At 36.8% G+C, this 17,090-nt stretch overlaps 2 protein-coding genes across 3 annotated transcripts in view; both read right to left on the reverse strand.

Annotated features, from left to right (window-relative positions):
- Nucleotides 1–17,090, reverse strand: part of LOC148941547 (eukaryotic translation initiation factor 5B-like) — a 96,640-nt gene that overhangs the window by 65,378 nt on the left and 14,172 nt on the right. Inside the window, exon 2 of one of the 2 annotated variants that reach the window (XM_089103847.1) lies at nt 2,973–3,105. The exons of the other annotated variant lie outside the window; for it this stretch is intronic. The gene's annotated coding sequence lies outside the window, so the exon portion shown is untranslated. The remainder of the gene's footprint in view (nt 1–2,972; nt 3,106–17,090) is intronic. 2 annotated transcript variants of the gene reach the window in all.
- LOC148941548 (uncharacterized) lies at nt 2,496–11,468 on the reverse strand. Its single transcript, XM_089104195.1, has 3 exons — nt 11,227–11,468; nt 4,131–4,908; nt 2,496–2,510 (listed from the first exon to the last, which is right to left on the reverse strand). The coding sequence occupies exons 1-3, from the start codon at nt 11,466–11,468 to the stop codon at nt 2,496–2,498; spliced, it is 1,035 nt and encodes a 344-aa protein (XP_088960321.1).

Below are 17,090 nucleotides of genomic sequence, written 5' to 3' on the forward strand. Positions count from 1 at the left end.
AATTGCTATCTCAAAATTTTGGTTGGATGTGTTTGGGGAAATGGTGGGCGTGAGAGGGGGGTTAGTTGCCCTCAAATCACTTTCGACGATTAAAAAGGGCACTAGCCCTTTCAATTTCCAATCGAATGAGCCCTTTTTGAAGTTTCTACGACAACGCTTTCTATAAAAACCATATATGCCCCAGGGCATAACTTACAACCCTTGCCCTGAGGGCTGTGAGGGGGTTGTCATCCTCAGACATAATTTCCGGACCTTTCAACTATGTTGAATAAAATAGCTCTCTCAAAATTTTGATTGGGTATATTTGGGGAAATGGTGGGCGTGAGAGGGGGGTTACTTGCCCTCCAATCACTTTCGACTGTTCAAAAGGGCCCTAGCCGTTTCAATTTCTAATCAAATGATCCCTTTTTGAAGTTTCTACGACAACGCTTTCTATATAGACAACCTTATATGCCCCCCGGACATAACTTACGCCCCTTGCCCTGAGGGAGGTGTGGAGAGTTTCATCTCAAAAATCTAAGATCCGGACTTTTCAACTACGTTAAACAATATGGCTATCTGGATGCATTGATCGGATTTTTTTGGGTAAATGGTAGGTTTGATAAGAATGTTAGTTGTCCTCCAATCACTTTCGACGATTAAAAAGGGCACAAGCTCTTTTAATTTCCAATCGAATGAGCTCTTTTTGAAGCTTTTACAACCTCATTATCTATAAAAACCTTACATGCCCCCAGGGCATAACTTACAACCCTTGCCCTGAGGGCTCTGAGGGGGAAACTGGTGAACATGAAGATGAAACTTTGAGGAATGAATTCAGGACCTAAAAAATGCCCAGGAAAGGTACATTTGAGCTTATGTTTCCACACTTCTATTTCTAAGGCTAGAGAAAAAACTGTTAATGCAGGCCTACACTTTTGAAACAATATATTTTTCCTTGATTTTAGACAATTTTTATTTACTCTGGGCTTTCAGAACTCAATTGCAATTCCTTAGGGTAGAATTTTAAGCATGATTAGAATATTTCTCCAGTTTAAGACACATTTTTCCAGGTCTTTTAAACCCTTATAAATCAAGATTTGTCAAAGGTATGAGGCTCGAAACAATTTTTACGGCATCATTTAAGCTGTGTATCTATTTATGAATATTTTGCTTCTATACCATAAAGTTTATCAAAGGTCAGTTCCCTTTGGAGGAGAGAAGACAGATACTTCAAAGAAATGCTCAGGGCATAATTTGGGCTCTGGGCTCATTCTTGACTGCTTTACCTTAGATTTCCTTAAATTGCAGCTAGGAGCAATCCTAGCTCTCTAGGGTTTCTCTCGTAGAGCTCCGCAATGATTACTAGTTGTATGCAGGTTCACTTGTGACCAGGTGCTTTATTCACTTAACTCAGTAGAATTCTAGATGAGGGCCGTTGTAAGTCTTAGAAAGTATTTGAGGAATGTGATTGACTCTTAGGAATGAATCCAGAGTCCCAATGATCTCCTGGGAAGATATTTTGAAGCATGTACCTCCACCACTCCTCTAAAGAGTTTTGACCTTTGATGATTCTTTTGCCAGTTTTATGCGTAGGGTTGTTTTTAATAATTTTGTTTATTTTATTGTGCTTTTTGTTTTGACTCCAAATACAGATTGGACACAGCCAGGCTTGTGACAGCTATTTTTTAGAATAGATCTTATTTTATAGCCTTTTAATATCTTTGTCTTTTAATATTGTTGATTTTATTATTTCATTTATTCTGCTAGACAGTGCAATTTAAGGTAACTTTAAATTTAGGAGACAACCCTTGGTATGGGTTAGAATTCCAGAGAAGTAATAAGAATTACATTTTAAAGTCTATGAAAAAGAGACTGAAAGTTCTAAAGTTAATTCAGACATTTTTTTTTTTATCAAAACTTTGATAGGTGACATCTATGCACCTGTTATCTATGTGATTTTCTAAGCCCTAAAAATAAGGAGAGGGTAGAATTATTAGCTTGGTAGCACATTCTCCGAATATATTTTAGGTCCTAGATTCTTTCCAAAAAGATTCCTTCACCCAAGCTTCCTGCTCTTCTCACCCACCCCTTAGTCTATACCACATGACTAGGGGACATGCAAAAAAACTTGTGAAGGAGCATTAGCCTCTTTTTTGTGGACTGCTTCACTTTACCCCTAACCCCCCTAATGTGTGCATATATAGCCCTAATTATAAATACTCAATAAATTTTCAGTAGCATGACCCTTTTCTTCTTGTAAATTAATTTAAAAAGCTTTTTCAGCAAAACAAGTTTTCAAAGAAAAGTAAAGAGCTCCATTAAGCCAAAAATGAGCAGAAATAAATTCCAATAATTTCCCAAGTTTAAAAAATATCTAAAAAAAAACATAAAAAAAATAAATGAAACCGACAATAAACAGAAATTACAATAAATAACCAAAGTCTAACTCAAAACAAGCAAAATTTAACATGAGTAGGGTTGACAACCCCCATGCATTCTCAAGACTAGAACATAATTTACACATTACGGTACTGAAAAAACAAGCAAATGACCAGTTTAATATACATATAATGATATTTATTCATTGAAATTTTTAAATATTTTTCATTTATTAAAGTAAAAAAGTGAAAACAATTAAAATGTATTTTGTTTTCAGTAAAGTGCAAATTATGTTCTGGTTTTGAGAAGGCATGGGGGTTGTCAGCCCTACTCATGTCAATTTATGCTCGTTTTAACTTTGACTTGGTTATTGATTGTAATTTCTGTTTGTTTTGGGTTTTATTTATTTATTGATAGTGATTTGTGGCAGTTTTATGCTTGGAAGATTACAGGACTTTATTTCTGCTCATTTTTGGCATAATTTTCGTTTTATCATGATTAGCCAGTGTTGTCTTAGAAATTATTTAAAGACCAGTCTAGTGGAAAAAAAAATTTGTGATTAATTTCTGTTTGTTTTTATTGACATAGTCATTTTTATGGAATTTTATTTATACCTTTTTAGCTTTTTTTTCTATAAGAATCCATAGTTTGGCTTGCTATTTGTATGTTGAAGATACCATTTCAACAATTTTTAATCCTGACACAAATGGTATGGTTTAGTTTGATTTTATACCTCCTCAAGTTGACCTGAAAAATGAAACTTAATATAAATTCCCAAGAAATTATACCTATGCTCTTTGACAACCTGGATACACTTACAGTCTTTTAATTTATTTAAATTGTAAGAGCAGAAATAGGAATAGTAGTAGCCCCAAAAGTTTCAACTTAATACCCCCAGTCATTCTCAATATATTTCTGAGGTTTCTTTTTGGCAACCATACACCCAGTGCATTTTGATTTAATTTTAAAAGCATAATGGGCCAAGTCCATAGTTGTGGGGGGTTGATATACCCAATTTTCCTAGACATAGGTACTGGACCATTCTACTCTTCTGAACAAAATGGCTGTCTCCAAATTTTAACTGAATTTATTTTGGAAATGAATGGGCTTTGGAGGAGGACTGCTTGCCCTCCAATCTCTTTCTAGTCTTAAAGAGATCTAGAACTTATAATTTCCTATCGAATTAGCTCCTTTAAAAGTTTCATTGATATTTCTAGCTACCATAGAGCAGCACTGCCTATGATATTGCTTATATACCCTTTCAAAAACCTGCATGCATACAGTTTTTTGTTCAATCGAAACTCCTCCTAAACGTTCCCTATAAGTTTCACCTTAATACCCTAAGGAATAGTCGTAATAGTAATCACAGTAGTATTATTGGTATTACTAGTAGTAATGTTAATAGCAATAGTAGCAGTACTAGTAGTAGCAGTAGCATTATCTTGTGGCCTTTTTGTCAGTTGGACATCCCTCTTGTCAAGTCCTGGAAGTTTCAACTTAATACAAAGTCTAGCTATGACATTGCTGATTCTGATATGTCCTTTTGATAACCTGTATGTTCATATACTTCATGAGATTTTCATCTCAAAGCTCTTAATAATAATAATAATATAATGCAAAACAAATAGGCCAGAAGGCCTCTACAAAAATCTTTTAAATTGACAAAAGTTATAGGCGCTTTCACTGTAGTATTTGTCCAGTTCCTGCTTGAACGAGTTTAATGAGTTGGTATTGATGACTTTGAAGGGGAGCTTGTTCCAGTGTTGTGTTACTCGGTTCTTGAACGTCCGTTGGCCAATATCCTTTTGGAACCTCTCCTCTTGAAGCTTGAGGTTGTGACCACAAAGGTTTGTCTGGCTGAAGTTGAGAACAGTGGTAGCCTGGATGTTTTCGTATGCGTCGTAGCAAAGCTTGCATACCTCAATGAGGTCTCCTCGATACAGGCGATAAGCCAGTGGAGGAAGCTTGAGCTTGCGGAGTCTATCTTTGTAGGTTAAGTTTCTCAGAGTTGGACAGAACTTTGTTACTCGTCTTTGGGCTTTTTTGAGAGCTTCAATGTCTTTGTTGTAAAAGGGACATGTAGTGCAATGACCATATTCAAGGAATGGCCGTACTAGAGCTTTGTAGAGAAAGCAAAGGGTCTTATCATTGCCAAAAGTGAAGTTGCGCCTTAAAAATCCCGTAACACGATTTGCTTTCCCAATAATACTGTTATAGTGGGCCTGGAAGTTGAGGTTGCTATCAATGACAACTCCCAAGTCGTGCTCCTCCTGGCATGGTGTGGTCAGTAAGACTCCTAATCTATATTCATAGTGGATAGTAGGTTTCCCTATCATTAGCTTATGGCTTTTGTCGATATTGATTTCCATCAGCCAGTTGGAAAACCATCTATTGAGCTTGTCAAGGTCCTCTTGTAGAGATTGTGCATCAGCAGCTGTTCTGATTACTTTACACAGCTTGGTGTCATCTGCATAAAGTAGAATCTCTGAGTTGATGCCTTCTTCTAGATCGTTGAGATACAGGTTAAATAAGAGAGCCAAGGACCGAGTCCTAGGGAACACTACTGATTACCTCGACTTCAAGTGACTCCGTCTATTGATACTGTTTGAGACCTTCCGATAAGGAACTGTTCGATCCAATCAACTGTGGTTCCCAGACCAAGGTTGCAGTGTTTGTACAAGAGACCACAATGAGGTACTTTGTCAAAGGCCTTTTTAAGGTCTATGTAAATGACATTGATTTGATCCCCCTTATCTGCATCGTATTTTCCAATTTTCCACTGCCAGAGGAAGCTGTGACTCCACTGACCTTCTCTTCAAGAACCCAAACTGTTGCTAATGATTATCTTTCTTTTGTGTAGGTGCTAAAGGATGTGGTCAGATATCACAGATTCCAGTATTTTGCAGGTTAGGCAGGTTAGACTGGTAGGGCAGTAATTTAGGGGATCTTGGCAGTTTCCCTTTTTGTGCAATGGTATTATTGTTGCCTTTTTCCAGATTAATTAAAAAGACTTTTCCACAAAATAAGTTTTTCAAATAAAACTCAAATCGAGCAGAAATTAACATTATTAGGGCTCAAAAACCCTCTGCCTTCCCAAGGCCAGAACCTAAATTGCACTTTACTGAAAAAATATTAATGTTTTTACGTTATAACTTTAATAAATCAAATAATATTAACATTTTGATTACTAAATCTCAGTATATGTATATTAAGCTGACAATGCACATTCATTTGTATTCTTTTTTCCAGTAAAGTGCAAATTATGTTCTGGCCTTGGGAAGGCATAGAGGTTTTGAGCCCTAGTCATGCTAATTTCTGCTCGTTTTGAGTTTGACTTGGTTATTCATTGTAATTTCTGCTCGTTTAGGGTTTCATTTATTGATTGGTGCTGATTTGTGGTATTTTCACGCTTGGTATATTATTTGATTTTATTTTTGCTTATTTTTGGGTTAATGGAGTTCTTTACTTTTCTTTGAAAGACTTATTTTGTGGAAAAAGTTTTTTTTAATTTATTTCTGTTCGTTTTATATTGACATAGTTTTTTCAAGGAAAAAAAATAATTCTTTAAATCTTTTCGTTTTTTTGAGACTTTATAGTTTGGCCTGCTATTTGTATGCTAGCGAAAAACTTTCTGCAATTTTTAACAACATACTCCCTTTTAAAAAGCTGGACACAAATAGTAGTGTTTAATTTAGTTTCATATCTCCTCTAGTTGACCTGAAATAGAAAACTTGATACCATTCAAAATCTGTTTACTTTCTTTGATAGCTTGGATATGCTTACACTATTTTGATTTGATTAAATTTTAAGAGCAGAAGTAGCCCTGAAAGTTTGAACATAATACCCTCAGTCGTTCTTGGGATACTGCTAAGATGCCTTATAGGGAATTAGCATTAACAGAATGCCTTTTGATTTAATCTTAAGGCAACATTTAGTTTTTAAAGATAATGGGCAAATGGGAGGCTGGGCATGGGAGGGGAACTAGTTGCCCTCCAATCACTTTCGACTATTAAAAAAGGCATTAGCCCTTTCTGTTTTCAATCGAATGAGCCCTTTTCGAAGTTCCAACGACAACTCCTTTGATACAAAGTGCCCTGGTCTAAAAAAAAAAAAAAAAAAAAAAAAAAAAAAAAAAAAAAAAAAAAAAAAATGTCAAGCCTTCCAATCACTTTCAACTATTAAAAAGGGCACTATCCCTTTCAATTTCCAATCAAATGAGCCCTTTTTGAGTTTCTACGACAACACTTTCTATAAGCACCTTATATGCCTCCATGGCATAAATTACAACCCTTGTCCAGAGGGCTGTGAGAGGTTGTCACCCTCAAAGACCTAATTTCCAGAACTTTCAACTGCGTTTAGACCCTGGCGCCGCGCCGGCAGATCGACCGAACGCCGCAGACGAGAGAAAATTATATCAAATTCCCTGGGAAACCATTGAAATATTTTGATAGACCTAGGGTCCCCATTGGGACTTGTTCATTGTCTTGGGTATTTTGCGATTTCTCATAGGCTACTGGCCTAATTTGGCTTTTGTATGTGCTCCCTTTTAATAAGTAGTGTGTGTGCTCCCTTTTAATTTGGCTTTTGTATGTGCTCCCTTTTAATAAGTAGTGTGTGTGCTCCCTTTAATTTAATTCCCTTTTTTCTTATTTATGAAACGAGTTTACTTTGAAATCATTCATTCATAAGTACCCGGCAGACTCACACTAAAACGAATTGGTATGACGAAAGCAATATCGATATCCCCACCTAACGTTGCGCTCGAGTGACAATGGTGTCCTTGGTCCAGTGCCCAAGTTACATTAAAAAGCCAGGTCATAATAAAAGCTTTCAATTTGGGGGGTTCAAGGAGGAGTCTTTGACAGTCTAATGGCCTCAGAAGGGTACTAGATGGTGCGACGTTCTGACGTATCTACAGTGGTTTAAAAAATTCGATCACCCCACAAATGATGAGCAAAAATATGCACAATATAACAAATGTAACATTTGGAATATTATAACACTTTTTCAAAGCTTTGAAGAAAAGCAAAAAAGGCTAAATACCCCTAACTACGCTTGAAAGCTATCAGAGGCAACGCTATAGCGTTGCATATAGTAAAGGCCATATGGCTCCAATGTTTTATTATTATTATTTATTAATTTTTTTTCCAGAGGCACTTTACATTAAAGGGGTCGTCGTAGAAACTTCAAAAGGGGCTCATTCAAATGGAATTCGTGAGTTCTAGTGCCCTTTTTAAGGGTCAAAAGGGATTGGAGGGCAAATAGTCCCCCCCCCTCTCCAATCATTCCCCCAAACACATCCAATCAAAATTTTGAGAAAGTCTTTTTCAATTCAATTCAAACTTTTTATTTCCTCCGAATACGAAGAGTAAAAAAGAAATAAATAAAAATAATAACCGCTAATCAACAGGCCATAAAATTATTTTAAACTATATAACAACAAATACGCAAAGGCCTTCAATTAAAATTACCACACAAATTAACACTTCATTCAATAGATAATAAATTAACACTTCACAAATTAACACTTCATTCAAAAATTAAATCAAATAAAATAAATTAAGCTTCGTGCGCAGCTCTATATAAATTATGAGAAAAAACATTTAATTTGTATAAAAAATTCTTTTGCTTTTTCTCCAAAACATCAACAGGGTTTTTTATTTTATATGGATTCATTAAAAAAGTATTTGATTCATATTTATAAAAGCGGCAAAGCAACTTAGCAAAATTAAAAAATGTGGTTTTTACATGCGCAATATTACTAATTCTAAAAAACGGGAGAAGCTATGAAAAACCTAAAATCTGAGGCAAAGCGACTGTATTATATACCCGAGCCAGTGATTTCAGAAAAAGAAGATCGTGAAGACAAATTACTGCCCCCAAACTAGACGCTATTCTACTTTTAACTGCTTTAGAAATAGAAGCACGGCATAGAGCTAAAGTTGGTCCATAAGGCACACCAAGATATAAAAAAGATTCCAAAGGTTTTAAAATACTATCATAAATACGGTACGGACAGAAATTTCTGAATTAACGAGATCATTAGCCTTAGGACCAAAAATTAAAAACTGACACTTTTCAGGGCGAAAACGAAGTCCATGCTCACTAAAACCCTTTGCTAAAAAATCTACATTTTGTTGAAGTGACTGAAGTGATCGACTCAAAAGGAGTAAATCATCTGCTTAAGCAATCCACGACAGAACATAACCTTTACCATAAATAAAAGTCAACTGAATTTGATCAAACAGCCCCGAAACAGTAATATTGAAAATCAAAGGAGAAATAATGCTTCCTTGTCTCAGCCCCCTACATAACTTAACATTATAATCACTAAATTGATTCTTCAACTTAATACGAATACGAGAGGAGCCATACCACTTTTTTAAACCAAAACTACTGGTAGTGGGACATTATTCTTCAGAAGCGCAGTCATAGCCCAAGAATGGATAATTGAATCATACGCCGCCGCAAAATCTAACACAAGTGTATAAACTATATCCCATTGCTTACAAAAGGATATTATTCTTGAAAGGAGGGTATAAGCAACATCCATGTTTAGACCCTTACGGAACCCAATTTGATTCAGGCATTGGTTACAAGACTCCAAATACTTTAATAAAACTAACTCAAAAACTTTGCTAATTTGGCACGAAACAGTAATCGGCCTGTAATCAGAACATCAATTCGTATTCCCTCCTTTTTTGAAAGGGGTGAAGTGGTAGCACGAGAAAAACTAGTTGGAAGAACTCCAGAAGAAATAATAGAAGTAAAAAGAGTAGCGAGAAGAAGGATTGCTTTGGGGGATGCCCATTTTGTATGGTTTGAATGTATACCATCATGATCAAAAGAATGCTTACTTTTTAGAGCTTTAATTGCTACCTTTACATCATCAACAGAAATAGATATTTTACTATTTGGGTGGGGCTTTGTAATTTCTTCCAATAATAAAGAGTCAAGCCGTGATTCAACTGCCACATCACCGGATGAAAAAACTTGATTGTAATGAGTTATCCAATCATCTAGTTTCAGATAACTATTAGAATCTGGTGAACAATTATTATTCCGACGTCTAGAATTAACCAAACTCCAAAGCTAATTCTTATCACTAATAATCCTTGAATCAATTTTATCTTTAATAATTTCATTATGCAAACGCAGCCCAGCCCGAAAAACGTGTTTAGTTAATTTCATACCATTCTAAAATGGTCCAGATCATGGTTTTCCCGCGCAATTCCAAAGGTAACAAGCTTCAGATGTATTCATCTGGCTTTGCTTCAAAGTTGGATTAAGGTTTCAACCTAAAACGAGATCCACGACGGAAAGAATCAGTCCTAAATGCTTTATTAGGCTCGACTTTTAAACTATGAACAATTTCAAGGTAAAATAGATCAATATCAATTTGATCAACATCCTTAGAATAATTTACAATTATTTTAGCTGAAACAGCATCTGATTCTTCATGATATTTGCGCATTTTTTCCCGATCCCAGATCATTTTATTTACAATTTGACTAGAACGATGGATAATTTTAAAAGACGGAATTTGAATATTTAAATGAAAAGAAAGGTAAAAATGGTCACTAATAGGCATATCCAACCCAACATGAACAGGCTGTGGTAATAACGCTGCATTTGAGACCAGCACATGGTTTAGATTAGAGCAAGAACCAGAATTATGGACATACGTAAAATCCGCATCTTTTGAAACTATAGTAAAAACCGAAAACAAAGATAAAAGAGCGGAGGAGCGGACATCAGAGATAGCAATGTTGCAGTTAAAATCCCCGCAAATAAGCCACTAGAAATCTGATGGAACTTTCGCCACAAATCGCGAGAATTCTAAACATGCAAAATTGAAATCAAAATCCGAATCAATAGTATGATAATTTGTTGGTAAATAGCACAAAAAACAATAATCCATGGGATTCAAACAGCAACAAAATAACGATTAATGGCAAACACTGAAACTGTAATAGTCTCTCGAATAAAAACTCACACGCTTCCGGATGGGCGTCCACCTGTAGGTGTAGCTGGAGATATAAAACACTTAAACTGCTGCGACAGGCTCGAAAGAAGACTAGTAGAGTGGTCCAGAAGATGATGCTCTTGCAGACACAAAATATCCAGATCGCGCAGCATAGACTGCAATACATGTTGTTTATCACCAAAACCATTCAGATTCAGAGATATAATCTTTGCACTAATCATTTTTTATTCTTTACAACTTTTTCGGTTAACTGTTTGCAGCGAAAGCTAAATCCAGTATGCTCATGAGATCCACAATGGAAGCAACAAGGTTCATTCTGGCAAGGGTTGTTCCTAGAATGAGAGTATCCACTACCAAGGCACTTGAGACAACGTTCTACGCTAGAGCAGCCTGACGATATATGCTCTAGCGACCTGCATTTGTAGCAAATTCGCGGTAAAAACTTATAATCAGTAAGCCGGAAATGTTCGTAGCCAATGTGAATCTCATTACGCAAATAATGAGATTTAGCCGTCGCCGAACGGAAGTATACACGATATGATTTCGAAACACCGATGCGCTGTATCTCTTCGATCCCATGGTTAGAAGCACACATACTCTCTGGGTTGATCGGGAAGTCCACTCGTGATAATAAACCGACAATTCTCGATTTGCGAACCTCAGTTTTACCGACCTTTTCATTCAAACAGGCTTTCAAGTTTTCGGCGTTTTGTCTTTTCGTGTGAATGACCCATTTCTGTTGCTGGGATCCTGATTCCTTAGAAAGTGAAATCCGCACTATACCATCAGCTCCATCCAACGATTTCAGAAAAGCTTCACGGTTTAAGGGATCATCACAATCTTGCGGCGGTGAATCTACTACAAGACCCACTGTTTCTTACTCGCTATTCAGCGGAGGCCAGGATATATCATTGAGTTTTTCTTTATTTATACAGCTCAAAACCTCGCTCTGTCCTCCGTCACAACACTCTTTCACCAAAGCATGAGTCTCCGCTACCTTACTTGTAACGTAATCAAGTATGTCAATTATGCGAAAAAGATGCCAGTCCCAGCTTTGAATGGCACGCCTATAGTGAGCATATTGATCCGTATCTATCGCACGTATCACATCAATTACAGTCATGATTAATTTCAGATTTGGCGAGCGAGGGGTTGCATCCTCAGAAATACGGATTTCTAAAATATCCTGTGACAGGCTTTGCTTAGCAGAGGGGCCGTGACGTGCAAAGAGTTTATGCGTGGGGTTCACTAGAGATGTTAGGAGGCTTCTAACTTGATCAAGATGATCATAAGAATAGAAGTTTGCACACGAAGATATACTGGTGGTGGACGAAATTCCTGACTGTAGACAGTACCGGAAAAAGCTTAAAACTGGTGAATAAAAAAGTCCCTGAAGGAGGTAGGATCTGCGGGGAAGCAGGTTTATCAGCAAATAAATCGCAGCAGTCCGAGCACTCATATATTATTATACTGTCTTTCTCAATGCTCTAAAGAATTTCACAGCGGTTATGGCGGAGGCGACCACAACCCCCAGCAGATGTGTTGCAAATAACTGTTCCTCTGGTTACGAGGCTGAGGCTCTCTTTGCAAACTTTGCACCCTGTCTTGTACAACTTTTCAGAAGTCACGGCAGCCATTTATCAATTAATAATAATAACATATAAATATTGACTTGGTAGTATGTGCTAAGGAATTGGAAGGTACCCCAAACCACTACCCCGCCTTCGCCTGAGTAAAACTATTACCAGATAAAATCTCTGCTTACGGAAGGTGTTCTCCTCGGTGATCTTATATAAAAAAAAAAACAGTTCATAAACGCTCACAATCTATCACCGCGGATCAAACTTCAGCATAGTTTATTTTCACATCAAAAATGTTTTTTTTGAGGAGGACACTCCCCCAAAACCCTAAGGGCCAGGGTTTAAATTTATGCCCTGGGGACATATAAGAACGATGTTGGCACAACGTATTATTTATTATTTTTTCCTTTAGAGCAGGGCACTACGTATCAAAAAAGTTGTCATAGAAGCTTCGAAAAGGGCTCATTCAGTTGGAAATTGGAGTGGCTTGTGCCCTTTTTACTAGTCGAAAGTGATTGGAAGGCAACTAACACCCCTTCCACGCCCACCATTTCCCGAAACACATCCAATCAAAATTTTGGGATAGCCATTTTGTTCAGCGAAGTTGATTTCCAGATAGAAATTATGTTTCTGAGGAGGACACTCCCCCACAGCCTTCAGGGCAAGGGTTGTAAGTTATGCCCTGGGGGCATATAAGGTTTTTATAGAAGGCATTGTTGTAGAAACTTCAAAAAAGGCTCATTCGATTGGAAATTCAAAGAGCTAGTGCCCTTTTTAATTGTCGAAAGTGATTGGAGGGAAACTAACCCCCCTCTCACGCCCACCTTTACCCCAAACACATCCAATCAAAATTTTGATATAGCCATTTTGTTCAATGTAGTTTTAAGTTCTGGAAATTAGGTCTTTGAAGATGACAACCCCCCACACCTCTCAGGGCAAGGGTTGTAAGTTATGGGAGGACTCATTTGATTGGAAATTGAAAGTTCTAGTTCACTTTTTAAGCGTCAAAAGATATTGGAGGGTAGCCAGCTTCCCCCCCCCACAAACCTCTTTTTCCCAAATGCATTCAATAGAAGTTTTAAGATTATTTTGTTAAAAATAGTTCAAAGATCATATAACAGAAATTCCGGGGGCAGGCGTTGTAAGTTATTCCCTGGGGGCATATATGGTTCTTATGGAAGGGATGCTCGTATTAACTTCAAAGGAGGCTCATTTGAGTGGAAATTGAAAGTTCTAGTTCCCTTTTTAAGAGTCAAAAGAGATCGAAGGGCACCTACCCCCCTCCACACCCTTTTTTCCTCAATCCCATCTGATGAGAACTTTGAGATAGCTATTTTTTTAAATAATTCAAAGACCATATAACGACACTCCAGGGTCAACACAGCCCCCAGGGCCCGAGGGCAGGTGTTGTAAGTTATGCCCTGAAGAATATATGGTTCTTATTGAAGGGATGCTCGTAAAAACTTAAGAGATGGCTCATTTGATTGGAAATTGAAAGTTCTAGTTCAGTTTTTTTAGAGTCAAAAGAGATTGGATGGCAACTACTCCTGCCCGCCCATTTTTCCCCAAATGTATAAAAAAAAAATTTGAGATAGCCATTAAGTTAAAAATTGCTCAAAAGCCAGATAACCAAAACAGGTGTCGTCACAACCACCCCCCCCCGGGCCCGGGGGCAGGCGTTGTAAGTTAGGCTCTGGGGCATATATGGATTGTATGAAAGGGATGCTCATATAGACTTCAGAGAAGGCTCATTTGATTGGAAATTGAAAGTTCGAGCTCACTTTTTAGTAGTCAAAAGAGATCCGAGGGCGGCTAGTCCCCCCCATGCCTTCTTTTTCCAAACCCATATGATGAAAATTTTGAGAAAGACATTTTGTTAGAAATAGTTCAAAGGTCAGATAAGAAAAAATCCTGTGTCAATACAACCCCCCAGGGCCCAGGGGAAGGCGTTCTAAGTTATGCCCTAAGGGCATGTATGGTTCTTATGAAAGGGATGCTTGTATAAACTTCATAGAGGGCTCATTTGATCGAAAATTGAAAGTTCTAGTTCACTTTTTAAGAGTCAAGAGAGTTAAGGGCAACTAGCCCCCCCCCCCTCTCTTTTCCTCAAACCCATCCGCTAAAAATTTTGAAATAGCCAATTTGTTGGAAATTGTTCAAAAATTAGATAACAAAAACTCCCCCCAGGGCCCGGGGATAGGCGTTGTAAGTGTTGTCCGGTGGGGCGTATATGGAAAGGGATGCCCGTATAAACTACAGAGGGGGATCATTTGATTGGAAATTGAAAGTTCTAGTTCAATTTTTAAGAGTCAAAAGATATCCGAGGGCAACTAACCCCCCCTCCCTCCCCACACCCTTTTTCCCTAAGCCCATTCGATAAAATTTTTATAATAGCCATTTCATTAAAAATATTTCAAAGGTCAGATAAGAAAAATTTCTGTGTCAACAGAACCCACCAGGGCCCGGAGGCAGGTGTTATGAGTAATGTTCTAGGAGCATATATAGTTCTTATGGAAGGGATGCTCGTATAAACTTCGGAGAGGGCTCATTTGATTGGAAATTGAAAGTTCTTGTTCACCTTTTAAGAGTCAAAAGAGATTGGAGGGGAACTAGCCACCACCCCTCCTCCTCCACGCCGTAAATGCATCAGATAAAAATTTTGAGATAGACACGTAGGCGTTGTAAAGTATGCCTGGGGGCATATATGGTTGTTATGGAAGGGATGCTTGTATAAACTTCCTAGATGGCTCGTTTGAGTGGAAATTGAAAGTTGTAATTCACTTTTTAAGAGTCAAAAGTGATTGGAGGGCAGCTAGCCTCCCCCGACAATTCATTAATTTTTTTCCCAGAGGCACTTCATATGGAAGGGGTGGTCATATAAACTTCAAATGGTGCTTATTTGACTGTAAATCGGAAGTTCTAGTGCCCTTCTTAAGAGTCAAAAGTGATTGGAGGGCAACTGGCCCCCCAAGCCCTTTTTCCCCTAATACATCTGTTAAAAATTTTTAGGTAGCCATTTTGTTAAAAATAGTTCAAAGATTATATAACAAAAACTCCTTTACGCATGGCCATTTCGTTAAAAATACTTCAAAGGTCAGATAAGAGAAACTCCTCTGTCGACACCCCCCCCCAGGGCCCGGGGAAGACGTTGTGAGTATTGCTCTGGGGGCATATATGGTTCTTATGGAAGGTATGCTCGTTTAAACTTCGGAGGGCTCATAGGATTGGAAATTGAACGCTCTCGTTCACTTTTTCAGAGTCAAAAGAGATCGGAGGGCAACTAGCCCCCCTCTCCACGCCCTCTTTTCCTCAAACCCATCCGATAAGAACTTTGAGAGCCATTTTTTTCAAAGTAGCTCAAACGTTAGATAACAAAAACTCCGATGTCGATACATCCCCCCAGGGCCCGGGGGAGGCAGTGTAAGCTAGGTCCAATGGCCGTAAGTGATTCTTATGAAAGGGATGCTCGTATAAACTTCAGAGAGGGTTCATTTGAATGGAAATTAAAAGTTGTAGTTCAATTTCTCAGAGTGAAAAAAGATCGGCAACTAGCCCCTCCCACTCTCCACGCCTTTGGGTGTATCGGATGGATAAACCCATCCAATAAAAATTTGAGGTGACTATTTTGTTAAAAATAGTTCAACCTTCAGATATTAAAACTCCAGGGTCAACAGAATCCCCAGGGCCCAGGGACAGCTGTTGTAAGTTATACTCTGGGGATATATATGGTTCTTATAGAAGGGATACTCGTATAAACTTCAGAGAGGGCTCATTTGATTGAAAATATAAAGTTTTAGTTCACTTTTAAAGAGTCAAAAGAGACCAAAGCTTAATTAGTCCCCAAACGCCCTTTTTCCCCAAACCCATCCAATAAAAATTTTGAGATAGCAATTTTGTTAAAAATAGTTCATGCATTAGATAATAAAAACTCCAAGGTGGACATATACCCATTTTTTCACTTTGATATTGTTACTTTAATACCAGTTTGATACTTTGATGAATATTTGATTTTTTTAAAGTTTGATTTTGAAATAAGGAATTTTTTAAAACTTAATTTTTTTGCAATCAAAAACAAACAAAAATTAATTAAAAAAAAATTCCGAAAAATAAGTTTTTCAAAGAAAAGTTAAGGCCATTTTAAACTTAGGCTCAGCAGATACAAATACCTTTTAAAATTCAAACTCAAAACTATTAAAGAATAAATGAAACCCAAAACGAACAGAAATTAAATAAACAATCATGGCAAAAACATACAACAATTAATGATATAAATGAATAAATAGATCTTAAAGTGTGTAATGCTTAAATTGAATATGAAAATCAAATTTAAAACGAAAAAAAAAAATTCCTATTGAAGTATAAATGAAACTTAAAACGAGCAGTAATTTAATAAACAATCAATGCAAACAAACATACAATAGATATTAATGTAAATGAATTAAAATTTCTAAAACAAGTGAAACTTAAATTGAATATGCAAATCAATCTTGAAACAAACAAAAATCACTACAAACAAGAGTTTGGGTATGACCTCCTCTCACTGTAAAAGTCTAAAACCTACTGCGTCATTGGCGCTTCACTGAAAACTATTTGTGTCTTAAACCGTCTTGGAAAATATTAACAACATTACATTAAGTACTCGATATATAATGACATTATTTATTGTAAATTCCATCAATTCAGAAATTTATTCCATTGTAACTTCGGATTTACTTTCAATGTTATAAGAACTGAAAAAGAAAATATTTGTAATATAATTCGTTTTCAGTTAAGCGCCAGTGATGCAGTAGGCTTTTGGTTTTTATTTACAGTTAGGAAAGGAGGCAGTATCAAAACACTTGTTTGTAGCAAAACTATATTCGTCTTTAACAACTTTAAAAAGAGCTAATAAATTAAACTGAATATTTGATGTATAATGATATTAACTGCTGAAAGCTCGTTAGTTCAAAATTATACTCTAATTTTAATGTTTATTTTCAATATTAAGTACAAAATAAAATATTTGTTATAAAATTAGTTTTCAGTAAAGCGCCAATGACGCAGTAGGTTTGTTTGCAGGGATTTTTGTTTGTTTCAAGCTTGATTTGCATATTCCATTTAAGTTTCACTCGTTTTAAGATTTGTTTATTAATTTACATTAATATCAATTGTATATTTGTTTGCAT

The sequence above is a fragment of the Artemia sp. Qi Xiang Cuo genome, chromosome 18 (assembly GCF_049724085.1).
Source record: "Artemia sp. Qi Xiang Cuo chromosome 18, ASM4972408v1, whole genome shotgun sequence".
NCBI classification, from domain to species: Eukaryota; Metazoa; Arthropoda; class Branchiopoda; order Anostraca; family Artemiidae; genus Artemia; species Artemia sp. Qi Xiang Cuo.